Source organism: Anopheles bellator, chromosome X (assembly GCF_943735745.2).
Source record: "Anopheles bellator chromosome X, idAnoBellAS_SP24_06.2, whole genome shotgun sequence".
Classification (NCBI taxonomy): Eukaryota; Metazoa; Arthropoda; class Insecta; order Diptera; family Culicidae; genus Anopheles; species Anopheles bellator.
The window spans coordinates 6,614,952-6,637,690 of record NC_071287.1 but is presented as its reverse complement, the minus strand read 5'-3'; the positions used below and the strand labels follow the sequence as shown (position 1 = coordinate 6,637,690).

Below are 22,739 nucleotides of genomic sequence, written 5' to 3'. Positions count from 1 at the left end.
ATGATTTGCCACAAACAAAATGTAACCATTTGGATGGCTTCCGCGCACGTGAAGCTTGCGATTCGTCCCCGTGGTGCAACGCAATCGTGTGGCTTTGGTTACCGAACCCGAGGTACAGCAAATACTCAGAGGCTACTAGAAGCAGCATATAAATATGGCCCACTCGACTAATAAGATATCTTCTAAGATAAAAAATTACTAGCATCCGGCGCATAAAAGTAAAAGCCGAAATTGTCATAATATTGTGCCAGTACAAGGAGACTGATTGTGCGTAAAACGTTGAAGTCCTGCCAACAGCAGCTTCTCATAATGGATGTACTGTGCTTAGTATCATAATTAATGATCATTATTTCATCTATAAGAACCAACTGAGAGTCCGCATGATAATTAATGGTACGTCGGATGCATTATTAATGTAGTTTATGAGAATCGAGTACTATCTCGATCCGAACCGGCGTCGAGCTAGATTGAAGGCCCGGGCGTCCTCCTTCACCAGTATTTAAAGATGACGATGAAATCGATGAAGTATAACGACTGTGACACAATAATGGATGGGTACAGTCAGGCGCCTCCACCGTTGCCAAGGAGAGTACCACCGGCCCGGAATATTTATGCGGAACCGTTTGCGGCGGAAACGAATACGAACAGGTAAGATTGTGGATACGGATAATATACCACACACTGTTATGTAATTTAAACCTTGAAGAAGCTAACTCCCGAACAACAAAACGTTAATGACCGTAAGAACGACCCAAGGCTCGTGTGTTGAAATATTGAAATTTTACTGTTGCTTCGAAGGTAAACCACATTCTATGATGTGGTTTGCGAATGGGTGTTTTGTTGACGATCGTCGTTGATTTTCAATTCTGCTTTCAACACTCCCAACGAAACCAAGCATGCTTTGCCCCCCGAACCCCCCCTTGGTTTGATACGTATCCATCTTTTTCACTGTGGAACTATGGCGAGATATGGTTTTATTAATCGTGTCCTATTTGCTAGACTACAATCATCACAACAGCAACAGCATCAATCGCAGCAACAATCGCATCCACAATTGACGCAATCTATGACAAATACTCACATCAGTACCGGATCCCGCCTTGGAGGATCTTCATCTTTGGTAATGCCTGTCTTTCCCCTCCGAACGGCGGGAACTGTGCACGCGCCACACTATTCACCTTACTCACCTTCAAGGTAATTTTCCTGCAGTGGCAGATCATCGGAGTGATTGACTCTGGACTGTTGGGCTGTCGCTTTACTGTCGTGTTGATTTTGCTTATAATTTTTGCTCATCTTACGAATGTACTTCCTGTTAAATATTCATTCAACGCAGGATGACCGTTTCCTTCTTACGCTCTATTAATTATGATCTTGCTTTTTATGTTCCGCTTATCATAATTCATGCTTGTAGAATGATTGTACCTTTCTGTAACTCTAGCATTTTTCTTATTTGCTTTCACTTTCCTTTTGTGTTTAAAAACTAAAATGGGTCCGAAAAAACACCACACGTCGATCAAATACATCGATCATCAAATACATTTCATCGATCAAATACGTCGAACACATGCCACGGTGTATCGAGTTTAAATAAAAAAAAACGTTAACTGTCGATAGCAGGTGTGTATTGCAAACAGTCGCAGTAGAATTTACAAGGGAGACGGAATTCGGCAGAATCGCGAGAAAAACAACGTTACTAAAATACAGCGATTAATAGTGTACGAACAGTTGCGGAATAATGTACACATTTACTTGATTTGCCTTGTTTGATATTATTTGAATGTTAACTGTCAAACGCTTTTTTAGCGATTGTTTTTTGATTCGTTTTAATTGTTTTTTCGTACTTCATCAGTGAACAGGGTGGTAACTCCAGCGAACGTTCTTTTCATTACGCACGTTCAACTACGGGCGGAGTATAGAATTTACGAAGAAGTGTTTGATATCAATTCATATTCTTGCTCCACCATTGGGCCCCCTTATTTTCCCAAACGTTTCCATAAATTTCGTTCGTACTTGTCTTTTTTTAACCTAATAGTCATCTACCGAGCTAGATTGTAACTCATTAGTTTATTGGTGCATAGCTACTTGCAAAATTATGCTTAGTGCAATGTGATTTGTTAGGTTTGAATGTAGTGTGTTAATAATTTTTTATTTTTTATTTTCCTGTAGGTTTCGGATCGACAAAAGCTGTCAGCATCGTTGTTCTTGGAAATGTTTTAGCATTGCCTTAATCTTAGTCACAATTGTTTTATCAGGGATGTTAACATACTTCGCAGGTAACGTATCACTGGTGTTGCCAAGCGGCCTCAGTCTTTTTAACGTTTGCTTTAACTTTCACCTGCTTGCAGCAACGAGTTCCATGAAATCGAATCTCGATTCGGCCAACTGCATACTGGTTCAGGACGTGAAAACGGGCGCTCCCGTCGACCAGTCGGGGACATCGATAGACTCCACCAACTACGGTCTGCTGTCCGGGGTATCGACTCAAAATCCGACGGAAGAATCGCCGCTCACTAGTACACTGGACCATAACAGTTTCTCCACGAACGGTGGCCTCGGTGGCGGTGGCACTGCCTCGATTGCGCTCTCGTCCTTCAAGGATATACTGCAGCAGCAGCAACAAACGACACAAATTTTCACATCCGTCGCGCAACAGAAGTGGCCCTCGATCATCGAACTGCGAGGGTTCAACGAGGTGCACTCGTCGACGATTGCACCGTTTCAGTTCTGGAACGTCGAGTTCCGCAACAAACATCCGGCGTTTGTCCAGTTTAACTTTACGCTTCCTTGGGGTGCCAACTTTGCCATCTACGGCCGCCGCAACGTCGGTCCGACCGTAACGCAGTACGATTTTGTTGAGTTTATTCGTGGCGGCCGAATCGACCACAAGCTGCGGCGAAAGCGCAGTTCACCGCACGATTTCTTTCCCGCCGGCATGCTGGTGGATGACGGCTACGGCATGGATGACGAGAACTCGTCCACCTTCGAGACGATCCGGCGCAATCGATTTGTCTTCGACGACCTGCAGCTCGATGAAGTGGAGCGGCACATAATATCCAAACGATCGACTGACGGTGGTGCGGCCGGTGGAGCGGCTCCGTCCTCGTTGCGCAAAATTGACATGGAAGCGATGACGGTGAACGTCACCATCTTGCAGTACCTCGACATTGGCCGCTGGTATTTGTCCGTCTACAACGACGAGGTCCTTCCGCACACCGTCTCGCTGGTGGTGGGAGAGGCGGAAGGCATACATACGGCGTGCCCGAGTGACTGTTCGGGGCGCGGGTCGTGCTATTTGGGCAAGTGTGACTGCATCGATGGCTACCAAGGGAACGATTGCTCCATCAGTAAGTAGCAGAGCTATGGTTGGTGTGCGATTTTTTTGAGCAAATTTGTAATGCATTCAATCCTATCCTCGTCAGGTGTTTGTCCGGTTTTATGCTCGGCCCACGGGCACTACGGTGGTGGCGTTTGCCACTGCGAGGACGGCTGGAAGGGCTCGGAGTGCGATATTCCTGTGTCGGAGTGTGAAATGCCAACCTGTTCGAATCATGGCCGGTGCATCGAAGGCGACTGCCACTGTGAACGCGGCTGGAAGGGACTTTTCTGCGAGCAACGTACGTTTACGCGGCAACGTGATCTCGGGGTTTATAGGCATCAATAATGATTTTTGGATTTTCCCAAAATTGCAGAAGATTGTATCGATCCGTCCTGCTCGGGGCACGGTGCCTGCGTGTCCGGACAGTGCTTCTGTAAGGCCGGCTGGCAGGGTGATGACTGTAGCATAGTGGACCAGCAAGTTTACCAGTGTCTTCCAGGATGTTCGGACCATGGCACGTACGATTTGGATACTGGTTCGTGTATCTGTGATCGCCACTGGACGGGAATAGACTGTTCGCAAGGTATGGTGCTGACGGGGCACGAATGCCGGAAGCGCTAACTGACTGACCGACCTAACCTGACTAATTTTTGAATGCTCGCGTTTTTTTTCACAGCGGTTTGCAGTCTCGATTGTGGTACCAACGGAATATGCGAGAACGGGCGATGTCGGTGCGACGACGGGTGGACGGGAAGCTTATGCGATCAATTGATGTGCGATCCGCGCTGCGCCGAGCACGGTCAATGCAAGAACGGAACGTGCGTTTGCTCACAGGGATGGAACGGACGACATTGCACACTGCGTGGGTGTTGTGCCTTGGCACACTAGTCATACGAACTTTGTTGCTCGTTGCTGGTTAAGCTTGAAACGCGCATGCTTACATTACGTTCTGTTGCCCCTCTTTTCCCTAGCTGGCTGCGTTAATGGATGTTCGAGACATGGCCAGTGCGCCCTGGAGGATGGCGAGTACCAGTGTATCTGCATCGAAGGCTGGGCCGGTAGCGATTGCTCGATGGCGCTGGAAATGAGTTGCAAAGATAACATTGACAACGACAACGGTAAACCAGTAGTAATCTAATGCCCCAGAGAAACTGTATTCGAATTTTCGTGTATCGCGCGTACTGATTGTCACTGTCCTTCGTAATGATACATAATTTCTAAGCCTCACAAGAGCGTAGTGAACAGTGTGAATATCTCCGTCGGGTCCGCAGTATATTGCATACGTCCTCTTTATCCCTTCCAGACGGCATGACCGACTGCTCGGATAGTGAGTGCTGCGTGCATTCGAGCTGCGCCGAGCACATCATGTGTCTCGCTTCGAACGATCCCGTTGAAGTTCTGCTCCGTAAGCAGCCACCATCGGTAACGGCCTCGTTCTATCAGCGCGTCAAGTTTCTTATCGAGGAAAACTCCGTGCAGTCGTACGCGCATATGGATGAGTACAGTGAAAGGTGAGTGTTACAGTCTTATTTCTTTCACGCTAACACTTCTAGTAATTAGTTTGAAAATCAGAAAGACACCCTGGGATGGCAAAACGGTCAACCGAAAACCGGATGACACACGGCTTAGGGAGTTTGTATCGCTAACACTTTCGCTAACGGAATGTGATCGGTAATTTCCGTTCACCGATGTTTGACTTATCGGACGGACGGACCGTCAACCGTCTTCACTGCAACGTTACCTACGGAGTACACGTTTGCTCTGTCCATGTCCATTGATACACCACGCTCGAGTGTCTTGAGGCGCTCCGTATCGCGTTTCGATTTCAATTGCAAGGGGTAAAGAGTCACATCGTCGGTCGAGACATGTGAACATATGTGATGGTGATACAAATATTCTCTCTCTAATGTTATTCATGCAAAGTAAAGCATTCAAAAAATGAACACACAAATCCATTTCATCATATGCGAAACCGCTACAGTTGTCCACAAAAATGCCTATCTCAGGCCAAACATTAATGTCCGTAATCAAAACAAAAAAAAGCCATGTAATGAATTTACACTGTTGTGTTTGATGCATCCCTACTGTTCCAAAGTCCACAAGCGAGTCCAATAAAAAAAAACAAACAATTTTCCCTCAAACTCCCCTTCGTCGGCACGTTGGAAAAATTTGGTTTTTCTTGCTAAGGTTGCGGTCCCCCAACGCAACGGTTAATTCACGATGATTTGCATTGGGGCTTGGTGAAAAGCTGGGCTTCAGTATGCATTGCGATCAATTGGCTGCAAAGATCAAATCGTTCCAACGGACTTCGAAGATTGTGTTTCGTCTAATGTTGTTCGTCAACCTCTCTACCTTGTGTGTGTCTTTTTAACCCTTCTTGATTGTTCATTCGTGTTCCTATACCCCCAAATAATTATAAAAAAAAATTGAGAATATACACTGTATAACAAAACCGAACAAATATGTAAATTTGTTTAAGCAACATTTAGGATAGTTTTGAGTTTTCTATTTTGTACTTGAATCAGTTTGTTGATTTTTTCCAATCAATTTTATGGCTTTTATTGATTACTGTAATTCAGAAAAGCTATAGTTTGTTCAATTTCTTTCTGCCAAGATATTAACAACGTGTGCATAGTTATATTTTTTTTTCCAAGACAACATAACTAATGCTGCTGTTCAGACCACAAAAAAATTATCGGTTTTGGTCATTTGAGTTTCAATAGCTTTACTTTGAGTACATTACAACGCTTGGTATTTTGGGTTACCTAATTTTATTTGTTTGATTGATTTATTTGTTTTCAAGATAATCTATATTTTTCAACGAAAATTTCTCATATATGCTGAATGATGATAGATAAGATGATGCACAACATTGATTATGACTTCAATGCAGATTTTGATCACGAGTATTCGTTTGAAGGGATTAATTTATTATACTGTTGTATTTTATCCTACATTAGATTAAGCGCCTATACTTTTTTATTCGATAAAAAGTGTGTGCAAATGGGCGCTTTCACGCTCCTGTTTGGCGAGCTTTATAATGGTAATGGATGGTACTTAATATGCCTATATATACATAAAGCTGGAACAATGTTGCAACGGTATAGCGCAGATATTAGCTTTAAGTAGCAAAGGTGATTAGCTATCCCTTATTTTTACATACATGCCTAACTAACTAGCGACTTGCATATGGTACCAAGTTCGATATCACAGGCACAGTATACAGAACGGAACTCGATGGAAAACATGTTACGAAATAAGGCACTGGTAACCATTTATTGTGTGATTGGCAGAACCTTGATGTGTGTGAATGCGTGATGAATGAACGAGTTGTGTCTGTCTAATGTATTGTGTTATGTGTTGTTAACATTTATTGTGGCGTTTTCTTTTTTATTGTTTGTTCATCTATTTCGTTACTATTGAATTATAGGTAAACAAATTATTCAAATCCAAGTAGAAACAATCAAGAGGAAGTTTTTGGAAACATAAGACTGATATGATTAGCCTTCCATAACGAGGCAAACACCGTACGTCACAACTATCCCTCTCCCTGAGACATTTAGTTTATGAAACCTTCTCGATCCTTCTCTCCTCAAAAATATTTCTTAGCCACGACGAGCTGTCCTTTTGTTGACATTTTCAGTCAAATATTGCTATGTGCTCGCTGAATTGAGCATATTAAGCTCATTGATGATTTTTGGCTACAAAGTTTTGTAACTGTGCGGCGGCGTCTATTTTTTTGTCGAAACCTTCTTTGAACGTTGCATAACAGATCAAATAAAAAAGGAGTTCATTTGTACATTTTAGAAGATGATTTGTGATCAATGATCACAGCGATAGTATTGTTATAAATACGGCTCGGTCCGTTCCTTGAAGAAAAAAATCTACAGTATTGTTAGCAACTTCGTCCATTTTTTTAAAAAAACCCAACAATTTAAATGCTTCACGTTAAACTAATAAAATAATTTTTTTCGATAATTGTCCTAAGCGAAAAAATTAAAAAATCGCAACCTAGCCGACCGAAACATAAGAAATGATAATGATACTTGTTGAGAAAACTTATCGAATGAAAAGTCGAATCTTTTCAGTAAGTGAACCCTATAGTGTGTAACGAACTAATCCATGAACTTCGTTCTCCTTTTTTTCTATTCCCAATATCACCCACATTGTCAAACGTCGAATCTCGTTATTTGTTTATTATTAACGCGCAAAAACTGTCATTTATTTTTGTCAAAGTGAGTTCTGGAACTCGTTCACACCGTGGTAAGTCTTGCAAGCCGCTGTTGCTGCTGTTCGTCTAGTTGCTGTTATTATGTTATTATTTTCATTTCATGCTTTTTTGTTATCGTATGTGAAAGTTTTAATCAATTTGATCAACACAGTTTCATGATTTTGGTCATTTTTGTCATGGTTTTCACTTCAACCCTTCATTAAGTACATTGCGTATGGGTATGTGTATTAATAATAATTTATACGTGGTAATTAATATACATACATCATATGCAACATGCATATTTATCTGATAACGTTTCTTACCTTTTTTGCATTATTCTACAAATCTTTCTTCATTTTGCAAACTTCATACCGAGTCTAGAACAAATCTTCCATACAATTTAGTTTTCTTTTACTTTAATCATTTTCTTTTGGCCTGTCAGTGCCGAATCATGCATTCTTGATTTCATCATGTACACGAACGCAAAACTCTCGAAACCCTTTAAATAATTTCATATTGCACTTCGGTTATACTTTATCAGCACCGTCCCCGAAATCATATGCTACTACCTCTGTTTCTACAAATCGTGTGAATATCTGTGAAACCCTGATCATCTCTTTCTATGATTTCGTTTATCTGTAATATCATCACTCAACGTTTCCGTCAACTGTTGCCCAATATTGTGTGTCTCGATTTGGTTTTCGTTATGGTGTTATTTGTTTTTGGTTTTGTGCTGTCCTAAGTCAATGTTTCTTTGTTTTAGCTATACGTATACTGTCCATGTGATTGACATGATTCTGAAATGAGAATGCAATGGTAGAAATATTACTCAAATAAACGCTGATATAATACATATGAAACTGAAGCCGGAAAAAGATTAGTGTTGGTATAACTGCGTCAAAAAACAAAGTGTCCTGTGCTACAGTTATCCTTTGGCTTTTCCGTTTTTTGCTCAATTACTTACATTATGTCGTCAAATATGTTTTGCGTTTCGTTTTGTTGGATTCTGAGGAATTGTCTTTTTTCGGTTTTATAATCGTAGTTCCTTCCGTTTGAGTTTATAGTTTTCAACCCGCATTATATTCAATTTGCTATCTATGAAATTTCACGAAGTAACTGCTAATGATTCAAAAAACAAAAACAAAAAATGTTGATGTTTCATTTACGCTGCATATTAATTTGTTTTAATTCATTTAAACAATTGTTGTGTTTATGATCCTTGGTATGGTTTTCTTTTACAACCATACCATATTCCTGCTTTCCATTGAGAACTATCATTTTATGTTCAAGATGAAAGGAGAATAGGTGAAACAGAAAAAAAGCAAACGAGTCAGCGACATCCTGGTTACGTGTTATTTTCTTACTACAATCCATAACAAGTGAAATAAACCACAGGTTTCTCCAATTATTCCTTCCGCATCCTTAAATGTTATCCCGAAATTCTCTCCCACTTCCCGATCCTGTTCCTCATACTTGTCTACGTCTATCATATGTTTCTATGTATATACCCTACATGTACTGCGAAATTTTGGAACATTTCAATATCGTATTGTTATTAGCTTTCGGTGAACAAGAAGAATTAGCGATGCAAATAAATACGCATAACTGAAAAAGTGTGGAATGCATAAGAAAACTGGGAGTAGAGGCAACTTGTGCGACAGCGTAGTGGTGGTGGTGTGTTGGACAGGCCCTTCGAGTATGTTAAGATACCAAGATTGTACGGTTTTGCTAATATTGGAAATTGTTAAGAGTTTATTCTGTGGTCATTACTATTATTTTTACACACACCCACACATATATATACACCCATACATATATGACAACGTTCATCGCCCATCAATCGAAATCAATATCCGTCTTATCGATGCACCCAATTTTTATATTGTATGCACATTATTTCGTTACTATTGTAGTAACCATTTATCCTGCTGGACAAATATGTTCGTGTTATTGAAATCCAAATGTGATGTTTTGCAGTGCAAATAGTACAGTCAAAATTAATTCTGTCATGTTACAGAAACTGTCTAATTTGTGAACACAATTGGATAATCTTCAACACTGAATTGAACATATACAGTTTAGATTTTATTTGTGGATTTTTTGTATTGTCGCTGTACGTTTGCACTCAAATAAAATTGAGAATCACAGAATAGGGGACCATTTTACAATGAAAAACACAACATTTTTCACTACACATAGTGAATGGTCAACAGTGCTTTTCCGTATGTGAAAATTACTTTTTTTCACGCATACACAGTCTTAATCGCATTAAGAACAGAATGAAATGAATCACTTAAAAGGTGTTCGTTTTGACGCATTGTACTCTTTCGTAAAGTCTGACCCGGAAAGATCAAATGTTTAATTAAAATAGGCTTTCAAATGTTAAATTTTTGCCGGTTCACCACCGTTTATATGTGGTTTATTCGATCATCTAGAAGTCGTTGAAAAACCCACACGTGAACATCAATCATGAGTCGCACGGGATGTGGGCTATCCGTGTAGTGAAATTCATCGCTAGTCAAATGTTAGTTTTGATTGAAACACTAATGACTTCTATTAGATACATCGAAAGCACTGTTGTCCCATTGTCCCACCCACCGGCTTATGAAAATATGAAAAAGTTACTTTTCCCCCTATCTAACACTTGGGCGGCAAAAGTGCGTGAGTAATCATCCCTTCAGATGTATTTTTTGTTTGTTTCTTTATTGATCAATTATCAATCGAGCATTTCGATTAGTGATGATCATCAAAAATCTACACAACTTAAAGGGTAACGGGATCGTCAGACAATGTCTTCATTCGCACTAACCCCCCGGAAGCACTGTTAGTTCAAAGTTTGAAAGTCGTACAACTATCTTTCAAATAAAATAGTTGACAAGAATGCTCAAAAAACATTCCTCTTTTTTGCCATTTTGGCTCCCAGTCAGTCTCTAGTATGTTATTCTGTACGTGGTCTATAAAGGTAAAAACAAAACAGATAATACTGGTTTCAATGTATTGCAACGCAGCAATACATTTTTGAATTGAAAAACAACTTTTAAACCTTTCATATAATTGTTATATTTAACCATGAGGGACCGATTTCAAAAAGTGATTTTAATAGGCAAGGCATCTTTAACTTGTTACGCGCGCATAGTCTTCAGTTTCACCATTAATTAATTGGTTTAAGTAGGTTTATCAAGAAGGATGTCAGGATGTTTTTAAGCTCAGTATTGTAATCTTTTTCGAAGCCCATGACATTGCATATGTTGATAAAATACTAAATCACAAGTGGACAGTTGAACCTTGCTAAAAGGTTATTGTATAAATAGATTATGCCCTATGATTGGTTAGGTGTCCGCGCTACCCGTGAAGAAACGATAGCAGCACGTTTTGTCAAATTGTATTTTATGAATGAATGCATACAATGCGCATTACTATTAGTTTTGATAACGAATCATCCACACATGGGGTTGCTAAACGATACTGAACGCTGAGATTCGTTGCTTTGCGCTCATTATAATTCAAAGCATCGCGGAAAAACTTATATGCGCCGGAACAGACTAGCATTTTCCATGCAGTACTCTCGAATGTTATATGACAATACTATTATTCATCATCCGTTACTCTCTTTGCGTTCTTCGTGTGATAAACGGGTAGCTTACATTATGTTATGTTTCGGTTATTATGTTTTCATCCGATTATGGCTTGCTATTACACATAGAGTTCTCTGCCCGTCCGATAGTGGGGTGTCCATTCACCTCCTAGATCAAACCAAATTTATGTTGATAAATCGGACGAACGAGACATGGATGGTGTATGCGAAGTGACGGGAACGATATGTAATGTACAATCTTTCGAAGGGCCCGTCATGCCTTATAACCGCCACGTTCAGCTAGCTTTGAAGCATCTTAATTCTTAGTTTTTTTATGTGCATTTCAGTAAGCAGATAACAATGAACCATTTATTCTTGACAGTATACAACAAACGCGAAACAAATATGGTCAACGTTCGTTCAATCATTTTCCAATCTGTTTTGAGTAAAGATAAACACAACAAGGCAACTTCTTTCTAAATATATACGGCGCAACACAGCAGCCTACTCACTCTAGCTCCTTGAGGCCCCCCAAAAATAAAAAGCAAGGCAACGTTTTTTTCAAAAATTTCACCATTCGATTGTTGCTGGTTTCTGACTAATATTATACGTACCATTACACTTCCTCCTTTCGTTTGGGTTGCGTTTTCGGTTTTCAGATTGCAAAGGTATACACTGTATATAAACATTTTTCTTGCTGTATGAATTAACTCTTATTGTTTGGCTGTTTCATTCTATTTTCATAATTTCTTGAAGCGTCCGTTTCCTGCTCTTTTTGTAATACAAAAAAACAAGAGGAACGTTGATACGCGCCCCTCTTTACACTACGAATCAACTAAAAAAAAACTATTACATTTCCGATATACTACAGTCTAGTTTTGTTTTGCATTGTACTTTACCAATACCATTTGTTTGGTTTCTCTTTGACATTTGATTCCTTGCGTTGGTAACACGGTACGGTTAAAAAAATGTAGGATGCGAATGTCAGCAGGCGAGGGCTCAAGCTCATGATATGATTTATGTTGATTATACCTTTACAACTAACACTAATATTTTTTTCAATATAACAGCATTTTTCCAGCCAAAGAAAGTATCCAATATCGTTCATCCTAAATGTTTTACTTTTGACACTCATTTGTACCTAGAATAATTTGTTTCTCTTTATTCCCTTTTTATAAAACATTATACTTTTCCTCATTCTGTGATGAATGTTTTTTTAATTTTTTCTTACATTTCGTTGTGTTTCCAACCATTTCCCGATACAAACGCCCCCCGCTACATTGACGATATGTTCTCCTCCGTTTTTTTCGTCTCATCGTCGTCGTCGTCGCCGTCGGTCGGAACACGGCATTATGTTTTATGGTTCGCCTCGCCGTGTAGTCGGGTGTCGGTGATGCGTGGCCAGGTAGTCACCCAGCAGGGGCTTGGCATTATAGGAATCCGCGTTTCGGTCGATCGGGACTCGCGCTTCGGATTCACCCTGACCCGACAGGGCGGTTGGTAAGTACGGTAGTTCGGTGGGTCTCATCCTGGGCCCCGACGTGTCCTGGATTGTCCTGATTTATTTTTTTTCTTGCGCAAACGTAGGTTTGATGTACTGGTTAATGGTGGTGGAGCGGTCACGTTGCAGTTCCAACGATCACCATTTCGTCCGTTGACGCGAACCGTGTTTGTACCGTGGAATCAGGTAAGCTTGGTGTTCGCCTTGGGAGAGCGGATTTCGGAAACGCCGTTGCGATTTCTATATTTTTCTCTTCGCACAGATCGTCGTGTTGCCGCCTGTGCAGATGCAGATCAACGATAACGACGATCACGACGATATTTCGTTCATGTAAGTCCCCATTCAACCCTAACGGGCTAAATAAATCCCCCCTTGATATTGACGATTTCCTTACCGAATCTTGTGCAGATCCGTACCATCGAACCCGGCGTACAGTTTTCTCAGCAGCTCGCAGTACCGCTTCCTGGAGGACAACCCATCGCCGGTGGCCGTGTGCCTGGAGCACGATCATGAGCTGCTGAACCCGCAGCTGACCAGCACGTGGATGCCGAACGGGGTCGGCTCGATGCCGGGGAAAAATTTCATTTTCGCCGAAACCCAAGTAAGTCTCGCTCGGCTCGCAACCCGCAACCGGCAGCATCCTAACTAACGTTCCGCGTTTTGTTTGCCCGCCCGCCCCACACCAGGTGGTACAAGAGTCACTGAAGATCCCCGGATCCGAGATCAATCTGCTGTACAAATCGTCCCAAGCGTCCGGGTACCGGGCGATCGTGCGCATGCAGCTCACGCACGACCGCATCCCGGAGACGCTGACGCACGTGCACGTGGGCGTCCAGATCGAGGGCTCGCTGCACGTGAAGACGTACGAGGCGGACCCGAACCTGCGGCACATTTTCGCGTGGAACAAGCGCAACGTGTACAAGCAGAAGGTGTACGGGATCGCGATCGCGCGCATCTCGATCGGCTACGAGCACGCGACGTGCCGCGGGATCGTGTGGGAAACGCGCACCGTCAAGCTGCAGGGCTTCGACGTCGACATCTCGGACATCGGTGGCTGGGGTCTCGATATCCACCACCACTACAACTTCCACGAGGGCATCCTGCAGAAGGGCGACGGGGCGACGATCCATTTGCGCGAGTTTCCACGCATCGTCCGGGGCGTTCTCGGCGATGGCCAGCAGCGCACGTTGATGTGTCGCGACCACTGCAACGGGCTGTCGAAGAACGGGCAGCTGCTGACACCGGTGGCCCTAGCGTCCGGGCCGGACGGTAGCCTGTACGTCGGAGACTTCAATCTGATTCGACGGGTGACGACGAACGGCAGCGTGTTCACGATCCTGCAGCTCGATACGACGAGGGTTTCGTACCAGTACTACCTATCGGTGTCGCCGGCCGACGGCCAGCTGTACATCTCGGATCCGGAGCGGCACAAGATACTGAAGATTGTGTCCCTGGAGAACGTGGACGATCCGTCCTCGAACTACGACGTGATCGTGGGCAGTGGCCAGCGCTGCATCCCGGGCGACGAGCAGAACTGTGGCGATGGGGGCGCCGCGATCGAAGCGCGCCTGTCGCACCCGAAGGGGCTGGCGATAGCGGCCGACCGGACGATGTACATCGCCGACGGGACCAACATTCGGGCGGTCGATCCGAAGGGTACCATCCACACGCTGATCGGGCACCACGGACACCAGAACCGCTGGAGCCCGGTGCCGTGCCGGGGCGCGGCCCGCGCAATGCAGGTGCAGCTGCAGTGGCCCACCGCCCTGGCGCTCAGCCCGCTCGATGGGTCGCTCTACTTCGTCGACGATCGGCTCGTGCTGAAGCTGACGTCCGACATGAAGGTGAAGGTGATCGCCGGGATCCCGCTACACTGCAACGAGGACCACGCGCAGAGCGTGAACCGGTCCGCACCGGCCGAGGAACCCCTCGGGTCCGTGCTGGCGATGGCCTTCGGACCGAACGGGGACCTGTACGTGGCGGACACCAACTCGAAGCGCATCAACACGATCAAGGTGATCGAATCGTCCACCGGGTTCATGAAGCAGTTCGCCGGCAAAGTCGACCACGGAAGGTATGTGTTGTGACGACGACCACGACGACGACGACAAAGTTCTCATGGTTCCTTGGGGTTCTTCTCCTCCACTTTCCAGCAGCCAGGAGTGCGATTGTTCCGGCAACAAAATGGTAAGCTATCGGCGCAAGGCGTCCAACGGTACCGGCGGCAGTAGCTCGAGCTCCTCGAACCAAAGCGCCGTGGCTAGCGCGCTCCTTGAGCAGCAGCGGAGTACGGCAGTCGGCGAGGGAGCCGGCCATTCCGGGGCATTCTGCGTGTGCCAGATCGCGAACGTTACCGGCGGCCGGAAGGACTACAGCGGTGATAGCGGATTCGGTTCCGGCAGCAATACGTTACCGAGCGGTGAGACGGTCCTCTCATCCAACGTTCGCTTTCAATCGATCTCGGCCATTGCGGTCGCACAGGATGGCGTGATTAACGTGGCCGATCAAGGTAAGACTATGCTTGGTTCACCACCTTAAATCAATCACCATTTGACCAGTGTGCTTCATCGGTTAGTTTACAGGAGGGCTTTGCCATCTTACTAACGGAGAAACAGTAGAGTGTTTTGTGAACGATGCGCTTCCCCGTGCCCTTCTCAGCGTTCAGTTGATAGTTTGAATATGAACCATCAAACAAAAACGACATCACGTCAAGTGAATTGCCCTAAATTTGCTTTCAGAACCTCATCAGCATTCATCGTCTCAAGGGATTGAAGATATACACTTTGTTTTTCACACATTACTCAAACTTTCCGGAGCTAAGATACCTGTTGCTGTGCCTTTCGGTTTGGGTGCAATTTCTATGAACCCATAATACGACTTTTTTACGAAAGGCAAAAGACGCTTATCTAGGCATCTCTCGGGCATACATTTCCTGGTTGATGGCACCGGTCGGCTATGTAAATGCCACTTTTTAAATCACAGGAACAGATAGCCTACCGGATACGAGATATTTGTTCGAAATATTTTTTGGTTCTGATTTCGACCTGATCCAGGTATTTTGACTGTCGTCAAACGTTCTTCGAATACTTTTAGTACACGGCTGACCGTTGAGTTGGCCACATTCAAGAAATTCGGCTAACTTGCCGGTGGTAAAATTGGTTCTTTATAGACAAAAAAAGGCCTAATTACATGTGAAAGTACAGTGATATTCCCCATCGGGATTTCAGCTACTTGACAAGTCCAAGGTCTCAAAATGATGAAATTAAAATGTTTCGATTTAAATCTTGTTAGCTTATATGTGTTCATATGCCACATGACATTGGGTCATTTCTTTTGCTTACCTAACAACTTAACAACATCTTACAACTATTCAGCTTCAAACGCTTCAGATAACTAGCTCTCGAACTGTGTCGGCTGGGATGGAATGATTGCATCTATTGATTAGAACTTTTTTGGAGGGCAAATTTTTCGGACAAGCTTCGTTGGTGTGCCTCCGGTATAAATTGAAGGATCATGTTGAGAATGTTATTCTTCTTTTCCATTCGCAGGCTCGCTCCGGATCTACGCGCTCGAGCACTACCTGCCGCAGCACGACGCGAACGGCGAGTTCCAGCTGCCGTACACGCCGCTGAACGAGCTGTACGTGTTCAACCGGTACGGGCAGCACGTGGCCACGCGCGACCTGTCGACCGGCAAGTCGCGCTACTCGTTCCTCTACTCGAAAAACACCAGCTTCGGCAAGCTGTCGACGGTGACGGACAGCTCCGGCAACAAGATACAGTTCCTGCGCGACTACAGCAACGTGGTCAGCTCGATCGAGAACGGGCAGGACTACAAGACGGAGCTCCGCATCTCGGCCAGCGGGCTCCTGACGAAGGTGAGCGCCCGGTCCCCGGGCGGCGGCCAGGGCCGCAAGGTGGAGGTCCTGCTCGACTACGAATCGAACAGTGGGCTGCTGATCAGCCGGACCGAGGGGCAGGAAAGTTTCATCTACCAGTACGACGACTTCGGGCGCTGCGTGAAGGTGATCGCCCCGAGCGGCGAGATCGTGCACGTGCGAACCCTCGTCGACGGCGCCGAGCGCTCGGCGTCGGCCACTTCGATGGCGGCGACCGCGACCAAGCAGGACCTCGACCTGCTCGTCTCCGTCCAGGGTAGCATCCAGTCGGCGTTCGGGGCCCGGGGGCCAGCGAAACCGACGGAGTACGCCATCACGGGCAACATCCAGGCGGTGGCGATCACGCGCGGTGACAAGCTCACGACGGGGAAGATTGGGGCCATCAACCAGACGGTGTCGCTCGTGTTGCCCCCCTCGATCCGGCTCGAAGCGTCCGCCATCGTGACGCACCCGTGGCTCGAGCGCTACCTACCGATCGAGGCGGAAATGCTGCCCATGTGGTCCCACCAGTCCCTGCAGCTGGGCGAGCGCCCCGTCAACGATCTGCGCTCCAGCTACGAACTCTCGTCGGCCGGCTGCAAAGCGTCGGCGGCGGGGGCGGCCGCGACGACGACGACACTGGGTGCGGGACCAGCCACACCATCCGTGGCCGGCGGAAGCATCCTCCGGGGAGCGGCGGCGGCGGCGGCGGCGGCAGCGGAACGGATGCTCTGCAGAGACATCCTGGTGAACGACGGGAAGAAACTGCGCATCGAGTACGATCCGGTGGGGCAACGGGAAACGCTGCGCGACCGGGACAACGAGATCATCCTGAGCGTGGCGTACGACCCGTCCGGGCTGCCGACCGGGTTCTATCCGGGGGCCGGCGACGAGTACCACTCGCTCAACATCACGTACGATCGGTTCAACCGCGTCGAAGGCTGGCAGTGGGGCCCGTCCGAGCTGCGCTACAACTACGACCGGCAGGGCCGGCTGGCGGAGGTGACGAGCGCCCAGGATGGGATCGTGTCGTACGACTACAACGACGGCAACCTGCTGGAGATGATTTCGCTCGGCAGCCAGCGCAAGTTCAAGCTCACGTACGACCGGAACGGGGGCTTGCGCGAGATCGTGCTCCCGAGCGGCACCCGGCACAGCTTCAGCCTGCAGCCCTCGATCGGGTTCCTGCGGTTCGCGTACAACCCGCCCGGCAGCTCGCGCTCCTACCTGCAGCACTACGCGCACAGCGGGGCCCTCCTGCAGACGGTGTTCCCGGGTGACGGGGCCCGGATCGTGTACCGGTACGACGACGAGGATCGGATCGCCGAGATCGTGCACGGGGACGGGCGCGACGAGTTCCTCTACCAGAGTGGGGCGGCGGCCGGCGCATCCTGCGAGCTGCCGATGGCCATCATCCACACCGAGCGGGACCTGGAGTTCCGGTGGGACTTTGACTGCGTCGGCGGTGGGCTGCTGGTCGAGGAGCGGATCGATTTCTCGGCCCGCAGTGGGCTGTCGAACGTGAAGTTTAACTACGAGTACGACGACCACTTCCGGCTGGCGGCGATCGGGGGCCGCATCGGGGGCCAGAATTTGCCGGCCCAGGTGTACGGGTACGACGAGCGGACCGGGCGGCTGACGGCGATCGGACCGTTCGAGGTGACGGCACGGGGCGATCGGCAGACGAACGCGACGACGGTGAGCGACCGAACCGGGACGTTCATGCGCACGGTCAACGGGCGGTTTCTGGTGACGCAACTCACGCTCACCATCCACCGGATGGAGGTGTTCCGGATGGAGTTTGGCCACGATCTGCACGGGCGGATCGTGCAGACCCGCACCTACACGCGCAACGTCGGCGTGAACACGTACACGAACGTGAAAAACTTCACGTGGGACTGCGACGGGCAGCTGGTCGGGGTGGAGGCGCAGGAACCGTGGGGTTTCCGGTACGACGACAACGGGAACATGCTGTCGCTGACGTACCGCGGCAACACCATCCCGATGGAGTACAACGGGCTCGATCGGATCGTCAAGTTTGGCGAGGGTCAGTACAAGTACGAGCCGCGGGGCCTGGTGGCGCAGAATGCGCGCGAGGAGCGCTTCCACTACAACGCCAAGGGGCTGCTGGTGCGGGCGACGAAGCGCGGCCGGTTCGATATCCGGTACTTCTACGACCACCTCAGCCGGCTGATCACGCGCAAGGACAACTTTGGCAACGTGACGCAGTTTTTCTACACCAACCAGCGGCGGCGGAGCGAGATCAGCCACATCTACTCGCCGCGCGACGGGAAGCTGATGTCGCTGACGTACGACGACCGTGGGTCGCTCGTGTACGCGCAGGTGTACCGGTACCGGTACTACATCGCCACCGACCAGTGCGGCACGCCGGTCATGATCTTCAACCAGTACGGCGAGGGGATCCGCGAGATCATGCGCTCCCCGTACGGCCACATCGTGTACGACTCGAACCCGTACCTCTACATGCCGATCGACTTCTGCGGGGGCATCCTCGATCAGGTAGGCTAACGAGGAACGAGTAGACCTGAGAGAATTTGGTCGTTCCACTTAGCACTCCACTTAGAATCGGGAACAAAATAACACACCGTTCCAAAACTAACCCGGGACTAACTATGAAAACATCATTTTATCGGCAAAATTCTTTATCATTCATCAAGATAATCTTCTTCAAGTGCTATACAATCATTCCAACGCTTCTCTAACTTTTCAATGCCATGCTCCGACTCAAAATGATCCTCAGTAGTAGCGATCACCACCTCATTCGAGCCATATCTTTTTTCCCGGAGCATCTTTTTGAGATCTGTAAAGAGCCAGTAGTCGCTGGTGGCAAGATCCGGCGAGCACGGAGGTTGAGAAGGCAGTTGGAAGCCTAATTCGTTGGTCATCGTTTTGATTGGTGATCGTTTGTTCCATTCGATCGAGCAAACCTTTTTGATAGCCAATTTTTGGTGCAAAATAGTAAATGCACTACCAGTTGATATGTTCACCATCTTAGTTACCCATCACGATTTTCAATACTGGCTTGGGTGTTTTCGGGACTTACTTGGACTTCGGGACTTGCCTCATTTGGCCGAACCGAAAGTTCCACATCAATTGTATCAACACCACCTTTTTTCAAGTCTGCATACCACCGATGAATGGTTATTTTCGACGGAGTAGAGTCCGGATAACGTTTTTCAAGCCATTGCTGAGCTTGAACAGTGTTTTTTCCCATTAGAAAACAATGTTTTATCAACACACGAAACTCGTTTTCTCGTAGCGTCACCACTATAGCTCTCTTGATTATGTTTCGAATTACATCAAATTTTGACACACCTCATCTGAAGGTTGGTACTTCTGAAACTTTGGTATATAAATTGCATTATTAGCGCCATCTCTATGTTAGTCCCGGGACTTTTTGAACGATGTGTTAGAAGGGGCTTAGGGGCTGCGGATTAACTTGTGGAACCTGGCAAAAATGAAGGTACTATTACTATTGGGGGATACTTTGAGAGAAGAGTTTCCGAAATTTCTGTCTTGCCCAATCGGCGGGGCAACTCAGGCTGGGCGACGCTTGCATTCAGTGACGTCACCGGAAAGTCGAATGTTGACTTGAGACGTGTTGACGTATCAAAACATTTGAAATTCGACCACCAGAGGCGCTGCTAGCCAGACATACAACAATATCCCCCCGATGCTAAGTGGGACTGTAGAGAGAGAGAGAGAGAGAGCGCTAGTAGCTAGTAGCTAGTAGCTAGTAGCTAGTAGAGCCATCCGGGATCCGGGTTTTTGACCTTTAAAACCCGCGCCTGATCATCGCTTTCGCCCCGATTCCCTTTCCCAGGTGACGTCACTGGTGCACATGCCGGACGGGAAGGTGTACGACCCACTGATCGGCCAGTGGATGACACCGAACTGGGAGCACGTGGACCAGCGCATCAGCAAGCCGACGAAGCTGCACCTGTACCGGTACAACGGCAACGACCCGATCAACCCCGCCCAGCAGCTGCGGGACCGGCCGCGGGACCACTTCGAGTGGATGCGGCTGATGGGCTACGACGTGGAGAACATGATCCCGCAGGCGTCGCTCGGCGACCGGTTCTACCGGCAGCGCGACTGGCTGGAGAGTGCGCTCGCCGCGCCGAACGTGCTGCGCCGGCCGCACCAGGAGCGGGCCTCGGCCATCAGCATCGGGTCCGGCTTCATGGCGCACGTGCTCGAGCGGAGCGTGCGCTCGCTGAACGACCTGCTCCAGCTGCCGGCCGGCTTCGTGTCGAGCCTGAAGTCCGACCCGCTCGCGATCGGCCCGTTCCGCTTTGGGTCCGGGTCCGAGCCACCGTTCGGCCACGGGATCATCGTGTCGCGGAGCGCCGACCCGGACGGGTACGCGATCGTGTCGAGCGTGCCGGCCGCGAACCCGATCTACCGCGACGTCTACACGTCCGTGTTCAACCGCACCCGCCTCCTGCCGTTCACGTTCGTCGTCCACAACTCGCTGCAGGACGCGTTCTTCTTCGTGAAGGAAGACTCGTGGCGTGCCAGCGAAGACCGGCAGCAGCTGAAGCGGCTCCAGGGCCAGGTGAACACCACGTTCCACGACTCGGTGTCCACGGGTGGCAGTGTCGGCAGCGGATCTCCCGGTGGTGGTGGCGGCAGTGTCAGTGGTGGCCCCGGTGGGCCGAAAGGAACCGCCCACCATCAGGACGTGAAAATCCACACGACCAACGCGGTCATCAACCTCAAGTACGGCACGACGGCGGAGAAGGAACGCCAGCGGCTGATGCACCACGCGAAGCTCCAGGCAGTCCGGAAGGCGTGGCATCGGGAGAAGGACCTTCTGCGCGGTGGCCTGATCTCCAGCTACGAGTGGACCGCGCAGGAGGTCGAGGAAATCATCAAGAACGGGTACGCGAACCTGTACGAGGGTGAGTACGTGCACGACATTGACCGCTACCCGGAGCTGCTCGAGGACCCGTTCAACGTGCGGTTCACGAAGAAGAAGATGAACCAATCGCGCAAACGGAAACGAAGAGAAACAGCGTAGGAGCTGCTAGGGGCGGCTAGCAGTAGGCATACCGAGCAAAGCTTTTTTTTGTTGTTATTGTTTAGGGAGCTGCAGCGCGCGCAGAAGTAGTAGTAGTAGTGGTAGTAGGCGACCCGCGACTCGCGAATAACGCACGTAACGTGCGTTACGTAACGGTAGGGAGAGGTGACATCCAACCAGTCTTCGTCCATCGGGGGAGAAGTCCGTCCGCTGCTGCTGTTGGTGCTGGTCGTCGCCCATCCCCCCGGCCCCCCCCCCCCTCCATACACTCTCTCTTTTTTGGCCACCACCCCTGCACCCCCACCGGCCTCCTCGCCCCACTTCGATCGTCATTTCGATTCACATACGCGCGTTCCCTCAATGGGTCTTCGAGCGATTGCAATACGGTTCCCTGTCCTTTGGCTGCCTCGATCTCTGTGGTCGGTTTCAGGTGTCAGGTCAGCTGTCAGGTGTAAGTTTCACCTTTTGCACAAGCCCCCAAACATACTCGTCAGGCATCAGGCAAAGGTAAATCACACTTCACAGGACACAGAGAATTTATCAGCCCGATCGGGGAGAGGGCGTTTTGTAATTGTTGGAAGTTCTGGACGAAAACTTTTCTTTTACCGTACTGTCTGTGTCCTGCAGCACACAGGTGCACAGTGTGGGTTACCTAGGGGTCGATCTGAAAAGATTTCGACCAACGATCAAGAATGTTATATCGGAATGAGTGGTGTTAGCCGACTCATTCCAACAGTCTTTCTTTATCTTTACTTATATATCTCTCGGTTTGTACCTTTAAAGTAACGTACGATTCTTTGTATTAATGATTTTTATGCGGAGAAAATTACACAACACAAAACACAAAAGCCGACTGATATCACACAACAATTAATGTATGGTGTTGTTGATGGTATTTAACTAGTCGAGATGCTTTTAAAACGAAACCTCTAATCCTGTTTATTCCAAACCTTCCAAAGTGAAGGATACGTCGTCGATCGATTTTACGATACCATCGAAATGCAACAGCAAAGAGTTCAGTTTTAGAATGTTGCTCATGCGCTAGCTGCGATAATGCTTGCGCCAAGTGCACCGCCACATGGGTGTTTTCAAAAGATATGTCCACATCGATAATTTTGGCTCCCGATGATGGGGAAATTCGTGCTGATGGTCGCTTTCGACCAGCGCCTTTCGACTTGACATGCTCTTCTGTTAATCTTGCCATCTCCAATTGC

General features: G+C 47.6%; 1 protein-coding gene across 1 annotated transcript; it reads left to right on the top strand.

The window, feature by feature from the left end:
* The first annotated feature begins 505 nt into the window (after nt 1-505).
* LOC131213341 (teneurin-a) lies at nt 506-21,525 on the top strand. Its single transcript, XM_058207367.1, has 18 exons — nt 506-648; nt 1,000-1,194; nt 2,167-2,273; nt 2,346-3,344; nt 3,420-3,614; nt 3,690-3,899; nt 3,993-4,178; nt 4,288-4,434; nt 4,620-4,827; nt 7,553-7,579; nt 12,484-12,603; nt 12,691-12,790; nt 12,867-12,934; nt 13,013-13,205; nt 13,291-14,678; nt 14,761-15,113; nt 16,153-19,001; nt 20,326-21,525. Exons 1-18 carry the CDS (start codon nt 506-508, stop codon nt 21,523-21,525), a joined length of 8,688 nt encoding a protein of 2,895 aa, XP_058063350.1.
* Nucleotides 21,526-22,739: the final 1,214 nt, after the last annotated feature.

Excerpts from the sequence above, each read along its gene's own strand:
- LOC131213341 (XM_058207367.1), top strand. The coding sequence starts at position 506 with ATGACGATGAAATCGATGAAGTATAACGACTGTGACACAATAATGGAT. Across the intron at positions 4,179-4,287 it reads CGGACGACATTGCACACTGC|CTGGCTGCGTTAATGGATGT; the intron begins GTGGGTGTTGTG and ends TCTTTTCCCTAG. Across the intron at positions 12,604-12,690 it reads CTGACCCGACAGGGCGGTTG|GTTTGATGTACTGGTTAATG; the intron begins GTAAGTACGGTA and ends GCGCAAACGTAG.